At 37.5% G+C, this 8641-nt stretch overlaps 1 protein-coding gene across 1 annotated transcript; it reads left to right on the forward strand.

Moving 5' to 3' along the window:
* The first annotated feature begins 284 nt into the window (after positions 1 to 284).
* Positions 285 to 8314, forward strand: LOC111340604 (uncharacterized). The gene is made up of 6 exons (XM_088754386.1): positions 285 to 442; positions 3273 to 3380; positions 3879 to 4196; positions 4522 to 4554; positions 5061 to 5208; positions 5781 to 8314. The coding sequence occupies exons 1-6, from the start codon at positions 397 to 399 to the stop codon at positions 5902 to 5904; spliced, it is 777 nt and encodes a 258-aa protein (XP_088610512.1). The 5' UTR covers positions 285 to 396; the 3' UTR covers positions 5905 to 8314.
* The last annotated feature ends 327 nt before the right edge of the window (positions 8315 to 8641 follow it).

Genomic DNA, 8641 nt, shown 5'->3' on the forward strand with positions numbered 1-8641 from the left:
CAGCAAAATGTAATTTTTACAGTAATAAAAGTAATTTGTTCTTATTAACCCTTGGTACAGGTTGAAGATTTATTTTTTTTCCCTTTAATCGGTCCAAATTCCAATTAAACGTACTTTACGCTCGAGAAAAATGAAACAAAAGGAAAAGAACTTTTTTTTTTTACAAAAAGGAAAACACTTATTAGTCAGAACAGAAAATTTGATAAGGAGTCGTCGTACCTTGTCACATGTAATCCCCTAAACGATCACATTTTATTATTGACCTTTACTTGGGTCCACCGGCGGTTGTCGCTCGGATCATCCGCAATAAACGTGATAAAGTTGACGCGAGACTTAAATGCAGACTGAACATTTACACAGCCACACTCGTGAGGAATTGAGGCTCTCCAAGGCAACATGCGAGCGGCTGAGGTTGTGTTCCTTCTTCCAGTTTTATTTCTGGGTAAGTACCCTCTTTTTTTATGGATAAGTTGTAATTGCTATTTTTCTGGCTGGACTGAGTTGAAAAACATGTATGTTTCGATAACTCATAAGGGACGTCACTAAAGTGATGATTACATTGTAATTCTGCGTGAATTACTCATCAGTTTAAAAAATTTCTGCATGTGATCACCTTCGTGTCATGTGTTTGCTTCATTTTTTTAAAAATACGTCAATTTCCGGCCATTAAGAATTGTAGTCTGCTAGCGAAAAATTTCCCATTTTTATTTTTAAAAAACAGTTCATTTAATTACTTAGGTCTGAGCAAACCTTGGCAACCGCTTCCGAGTATCTTTTGAAAAAATTAAAACCTTTGACAAAAATTTTACAGCTTTTAATTTTTCTCAGTTTCCGGCCATCATTTCATTCAACTGATACTGTAAAAATTGAGAATAGTGATTCGTACGGAGGGTTGATCTAGGCGGGCCACCTTCTAACTGATAGATGCGAGACGTGAAACGGAAGAATTAGTCTATATAATTTTAAAAAGAGTTACAGAGTTCGTGCTTCTCTACTGTTTTCACGGACGTAAGGATTTACCAGTTCAGCTTTTGGTCATCAACGTTGAGAAGATTTTGTTGAAGGATATGCTGACCTTGAAATGCTTTTTCATTTGGTTTGGTAAATGTCGAGTAGCTGAGCGACCGTATTTTGGGTTTTTAAGTATTGTAGAAGAATGACGGAGCAAAGAGAAGCTTATCATTATTTGACAATTGGTTCGTGCTTGGCGTTCATAAAGCGAGGTATGTATGCACGCCGAAGTTTCAAGGGCACGTGAGAAGCGTAAGATTTGCTCGAGGCGAAACTGAAAGCAAATTTAGCTTCTTGAGTGCTCTCCGAACTTCCTGAGTGCGTTCATCCATACCTCGATAGTTGGACACGCACAGCTATAAGCAAGAACTCATTTTATATAACACAATGGATACAAACTGTGCGCTAAAAAGAGCGTTATATGTACAATTGTGTCGGTTTTTTTCCAATTAATCGCGTTGCACCCGGAAACCGGAATAAAATCAAGGCAAAAACGACCGGGAAATGCTCAATAAGCGAAAAACGTGCCAATTTCTCGCATGCACTAGACCTACGTATTACATTCGCTTGAATTATTTTTTAATAGAATTTACAAACTAAAAAACTCGAAGCCTTGTGCTGAAAATTCTGAAAACTGTACGATTTTAAAACAAGATCTTCTGTTGAGCAATAATTATAGGGCAAATTACTTAATTAAAAGATGATATTTATCGTTTAAAAAGAAATTAGTGTAAGCGTAGGTAGGCAAACGCTGTTTTGTTTGTTCAGCCATTATCTGAAGCGCGTTTGAGAATTATACATTGCTCGCTAGATTTATTTATTTTAGCTAGATAGTTAATTTGACACTTTAAGTTCCAAGTTCTAATCGGCTTTCAGAAGAAAATTCTTGAACGTTTTGAAACCTCACGGTATAACTGGAGGGGAACTTTGCAGCTCAAGCAAAAATGCACGCGTCATATATTATATACTTTCGGCAGTGCATACTTTTGAAAATTATTAACTTCTTATTAACCGAGCGTGCAAGGGCCGTGCCGGGGAATGCTGGCAAGAGATCGTGGTAGTGTGAACCTAGCGCAGCGAGGTAAATAAAGAAAAAAAACCGAAAGCCAAAATTCCTTTGTGCCGCTCGCAAAGCGAGGTTAGTATTACAAAAGCTCACCATTTTGAAGTCTGTTTGAGTAGCCATAATATTGATTATTCCGTTCTCTACCGCGCAGCAAAAGATTTGCAAATGTGGAGAGCGCTTCAGAATAAGCTTGAAGTTTTATAGGTGAACCGAATACTTGTCTCAGTAAACTTGTGACTCGTAACTGGCAAAGTCAGAGTGAGAAAATGAGTCCAGGATTTTCAAACGAAAGCTGTCCTTCGGTGTCCTTGATCACTTGTTTTGCTCGGTTCCAGATGAACAAAACACTTGTCGATAAATTGTTGACTCAAACACGGGTGACTGCTTATATCGTAAGGTATTGTATCTCGTATCTTTCATTGTTTCTTGGATCGGAAATTACCATATCTTGCACTTGTCATGTGATTCAAGGTTTTTCGTTTTGGCGGTCGGAAGTTACATTCATTTGATTTCCTACGTATAAATAAGAAGAGAATTTGTGAGTTTTAATAAATCTAGTGACCACCCAACAGCACTGCTGAAAAGTGAAGAAGTGAAAAAAGTTATTCCACTCGTGCTGATCGGATACGATAATGGCTGTAGCCAACTCGTATCCAACTTGCTCATGGAATTAATGTTAAAAATAATCCATATTGGCGTTCGTCCGTTTGAATAAGTCGCAGATGACGCCGAAATGTGGTAAGTGTAAAAACGTTACACACGAGGCTCAGCTGAGAGTGTGTCAGGATAAACATTACAAAGATGAAAATCCTTATGTTTAACAACGAACAGAGCTGAGAAAAAGACTCATTTTGGATCCAGTTTAGTTACTTCCCAAAGGAAGGCAAATGTGTTGAAAGATCTTTGAAAGGCTTCTAATCAAATAGAATACTCTTAGTCACGCTCAGAATCCAAAGAAAGGTCTGGACGAACAACAGCGCCATGGGTCCTTTATGAGCTTTCTTGGGGCTGCCATACAATTCCATCTATGTTTGCGCTGTTTAATCGAGCTGAATGTTCTCGTCATTATTTTCTTGTGTCAGTTTGTCAAAAGTATGAACTGTATCAAAAGCAGGAATATCACGCTTTGCCTGATCAATTTAACCTTTGGTGGTTTATAAATTCAAGATATAAATTCTCACGTCCTTTTTCTTAGTTTTCCCAAGATTTTCTCATGTATACGGTACAACCAGCATTGTATTCTCCACCGTGAATGTCTCACTTACCTCTACCCAAGCTCATGCAGCACAAAGCACTTCAGCAGGTATGGAAGAAACCTTTAAATTTTCATTAATCTTGTCTGATGAACCAACTAGCCAAAGCTATTCTCCCTATGTAACAGTCCTTGTCACACCGATTCAAGGCACGTCTATGTAATTGGCAACAAGCGTATGACTGTCCTAAGAAAAACGTACCCTTTCTGCACAGTGATCAAAATTTACTGTCTCTACTTTCATCTTCAGGTAAGAAACTATTCTGTCGTCACGAAAAAACAGCGTCACCCCTGTTTAAGACAAACAATTGAGGAAAAGACCATAGTGTTGTCTAAAAAAAATAGTGTAATTATATTAAACAAAATGCAAAAAGCACAGTAAATATACTTTTGCAAAAAATTTGGAAACAAATTAATGAACAGAACGTTACTTTCGTATTATAAAGTTGTCATTACCTGTGCTGATATATATGGCAATACATTAGCATAGTATATGCTGAGATAACAAGGTTTTCCTATCATGCAGAGTCCAATCCCTCTCTTTCGCAGCTGTCAAAGTCGTCCTTTCGAAGAATGTTTCAATTTCTAAAAGTCCAACTCAAAGCCATGTTAAAAACACAACTGTGCTCTCAAGCCATGTTAAAAACACAACTGTGCTCTCAAGCCATGTTCGAAACACAACTGTCCTCTCAAGCCTCTCTGCATCAGCCCTTCCAAGTATGTCCAGTTCGCAGATCACTGGATCGCTTAGTGCCACACAGATAAAATATACAAGGAATCCCACTCCATCGCCACCAACGGCTTCATCAAGAAGTAAACGCGCAGTTGTCTCTTCGCCCGTCAGTAAGAAAATTTTAGCGTCAAAAAGTGAGTTCGTAATTGTTTTCTTCCTCTCAGTGAAATGAACTTGATTTCTCTGTAAAGAATGCCAAGGTATCTTTCTTAAAATGTGATAATTTGCAATAAAGCAAAGATTGACTAATTTCATATACATCATTCAGACCGAGGGAGACGTGATAGGATTAATAGAGTGAGTCAGTAACCAAAAAAAAAAAAAAAGCAATCGATTGTGTTCCTATGGCCTTCCACACCTTCTTTGCCAAGAAATTCATTATCAGTTTTTCTCCAATAAATGCCTTCACGCTTCTAAATACCATTTCTCTGATTAATTTAATCTCCTTACTCACTCTAGCTGTTAAGAATCTCGTGCTCTCTGCGTCAATCGGTAAGTCACTTTTCATTTCTTTCAGTTCTTTTCCCCAATTTACAAGGGGGTTACAATCATGATTCCTTCTGCAAAGAAGCAATTCAAACCCAGGTTAACTGAGATCAGCCATAAAAGATGCTGTTACCAAAGAAGTTGAAAAATTGCAGACTACTGTTTCGGCCTCCTGGGCCTTATCTGCTTAGCGAAGTTCTCGGAGGATGCACCTCTAAAGCTTCACAAATGGGTTAAGCTTCCATATTTAAGAGGAAAACTTGAAAAGTAACCGGCTGTGAAAACAAGTTTGTGAAATGGGTCTGCTATGACTACGAAGTTCATTATTTCCACTTTTAAAAAAAAAGTTAGCCAACTTTTGCGTGTGGAGAAATATGATAACAGTTCATAAGAACGCTATACAGGAGACTTGTTGCCTGAGGTATTGTTTCGTGGAATACAGAACAAAGTAATAAACGATAAGTTTTCTTTTATTTTTAAAAATCAATCACTTACGTTTACCAAATATGTAGGTGTAAAGGAAAACAGGACCGCCACAGCTACCGAGTCGCCACCAACCCGACCAGTTGAACAAGGCGGCAATGATCGGAAATGGGCTTTGATTGGTGTATTCTGCGGTTTAGTGGTCGTCATCGTGATAATTGTTGGAATTGCATATTGGTAAGATACCGTCTGTGTCTATCTAAAGGAATCTATTTATTTATCTATGTACTTCTTAAAAACGAAAGATTCTGACTTCTATTTCCATAATAAACTGTTATCAACCCGCGAAGGTTTCTTTTTTCGAGTTTGATCAGTTACCTGGTGAAGGCCATTTCGCAAATTGAACACGATTTATTGCACCAATCTTCTGGAAACAAATGCCCTGGTAAATGTTCCTTTCTCCCTAATCATACGGTTTACTTACCTTCAAGCCCTAAATTCTTTTCTCAAACCTCCTCCACTGCGTGGACGGTAGTTCTAGTTAACCGATGAGGTAGATCACTTCTTTTGAAATTTTTTTGGACTGCTCACGGTGACCCCAAAAAGTAACTTAGAATAAAACCGGGAAACAAGGAGCGATTCTCATTTTTAAGAAAATAGCGAAAGATTTGTCACCCCAGCGGCAAATTAACTTTAAGTTGTGATATACCGAACATATCCAAAATAAACATCCTTCCAAAACAAAGCCTTTTAAAAGCATTTAGCTGCACAATAATCTAATGTAGTTTTCATATTTCATTTAACTTTAGGAGAAGTAAAAAGTCCCACGAAAAATCGCCACAGGATACCTTCTCTCAAGTAGGCGTAGTCATGAAAAGTCACCATTTGCAGTCAGACGTGGAAAATGAAAATGGCTTGGAGAACGAAAGTTAGTTGGTGGCACTTAGCCTATTACCTTCTGAAGTCTGTTTAGTTTAATTATCTAGGGAAGTACTGTAAACTGAGAAGTAGTCTTTTCTTAGAATCGTTTTGACCAGGAGCCCATTACCCGGAGCTTCCATCTTCCACACTGACCCTCTGAGTCAACCCTGTCCCGTATTTTTATATTTTAAGAAGCACCTCCCACGGCGGTTTTCGCGAGTGTTTTTATAATAGCCAATCATAAGAGAGCTGTCGTCTCTATTGTCTTACGTCACTTGCAGGCCGCATGAAAGTATTTCAATAATGGCGGAAAGCGCGTGTTTTCGCGGGAAATTAAAGAACCCTCGCAGATATCACAGTTCTAATAATAAAAAGATACGGGACAGGATTGACTCAAGGGCACAACTGATATAGAAGCTCTGGGTAATGGGCTCCTGTTTTGACTTAATACCCTAACTTTCAATGAATTAAGACCAGAGGTGGTAAAAGGCTGGAAAGAGGATTACTGCATGGGTTATATCACCATGCGATAAAGTCAACCTCAGTTGATTGAACCTCAACCTCAGTTGTTTTAGCTGGGAAACCCACCTTATAAGGCCTCCTAGTATTTAACAATACGCGACTAGAACTCTTATAAAGTTAGATAGTTAGATATAACTTAGAAAGTTAGATATAAAGTTATATTTGTTATGGATTATGGCTTTTTGGTGTGACGTCAACAGAATTTGACAGTTTATAGGGTTTCAGAGCATTCTCCATGATCAATTTTATTTTGAAAAGACATGGTTTTCAGATACTACGGGCTAGTGCAATTTTGTTGTTTTTGAAAATTTGCTCGAGCTTATTTACACCAAGTTGAACTCGTAGTTACCTATCCAGAAAGTAATCATCGATGTTTTCGTCCATTTTTTCGCCCCCTTGTAAAAATTTGATTTAAACAATAACAATATATAATAAAGAATTAGTTAATCGAAGTAGCTGATAGAAACGATTTCTGCAGGAATGAAATTTACATGCTTTCTTTCAATGAATAATGTGTGCGCAAAGTACTGAGCTTGGCCTTAATTGTATAAGTAAATAATAGAATGATATCAAGATTTAATTCATTCGAAGAATGGATTAGAATTCTGCGCCTATAGTAAGATTTTTGCCAACAGTAAATAAATAAATAACTTTATTTAACGAGGGAAGCACTTTACAGTCTTCAGACTGAGAAAGCTGTGGCCCTCACCTATATTACAATAAGAAAAAGTTACAAACAATTGCAATAATTTAGAAATTTCTAACGATAGTAATTACAATAATAGGATGATGACCTAGCTATCAACATGCAATGAGAGAATAAAAGTTAAGAATATTAGGATAATCGAAAATGGTCAATATAGAGTACCCATCCATTATTGCTCAATATATTTGCGTTTAAAAGAGTTGATAGTTTCGCTATGTCTCATTTTAACAGATAAGGAGTTCCACAGTAGAATTAATGATATTAAAAGGGTTTTACCCCCTTTTGTTTTCCTGTTGTACTTGGAGTAGTGTAGTGTTATGTGCCCATAACGCGAAGATCTTTCTGATGTATCGCTTACAAGGACTAACTTAGAGCGTAGATATTCTGGGCATTGCTCCTGTATACATTTAAAAATAACACATAGGTTGTTAACATTAATTTCATTATAAAAGGCATCCAATTTAGTTTCTTAAATAAGCAAACAGTCCGTTCTTCTTTAATTTTAATATCTAGTATAGTCCTGGCAGTTTGTAATCGAAAAAGAAGCCTAACGTTAGACTTGGATGTGATACTCCACGTTGCTCCACCATATTGGAACAAATTAAAGGCTTTATCATATCCATTTTGAAATCACTGGTAGTCCCTGTAATCTGATTGGCTCTAATTGGTGCGATTTATTCGCGAATCGCACCATTTTTTGCTCTAAATCGCATCATTTTACGCTTGACTGAGTTTTTGACACATGACGTCAAAATCTTTCTGTTTGCATACAAAATAAGATGTAAAAGCATTTCCGCTTCCGCTTTTTGTTTAAAAACCAGCTCAGTACTGCATCAATAAAATATTTGAGTTGACCAAGTCCTGTATTTGGGCAATTACAAAATGGTTGTAATAAAGTGGTAATTGAACCTCGTGTCGTGCAAATTTGGTCTGAAATCATACTTGTGATTTCAAATCGAACTCGCGCTGTGCACTCATTCGATTTTGAAATCACGCATATGATTTCAGCCCAAATTGCACCCCACTCAGTTCAATTACCATTATTTATAGTTGTGTTATAGAATAATATGCGCTCATTAAAAGGCAGGTAATGCCTAATTGATCTCAGGACGCCTATACGCTTTGCAAGTTTCTTACATAAATGTTCAACATGTTCATTAAAAGAAAGGTCCGAGTCAATGTATACTCTAAGAAGCTTGTGGCTTGTGGTAGTTTCCAGTATATTTCCTTTGCTGGTACGGATTTCCACCTGGTCGAGGGAGTCTATCTTTGCGCGCAGTCCAGTTCCGGTTACAAACATGGATTTTGTTTTGTTAGTGTTTAGCTTAAACCGGTTGTTTCGCGACCATTCTTCGAGTTCCAACGTGCTTTGACATAGTCTAGAACATAATCCAAAGGTATCCGTAGAAGGCGAGCATGAGCTCAAAGTCGTGTCATCTGCGAAGATGTCCACGGAAGTGGGCTGTGATACTGCCTTTACGAGATCGTTTATATAGGGGAATCCTTGTTTACAATATTTGC

The sequence above is a fragment of the Stylophora pistillata genome, chromosome 3 (assembly GCF_964205215.1).
Source record: "Stylophora pistillata chromosome 3, jaStyPist1.2, whole genome shotgun sequence".
Classification (NCBI taxonomy): Eukaryota; Metazoa; Cnidaria; class Anthozoa; order Scleractinia; family Pocilloporidae; genus Stylophora; species Stylophora pistillata.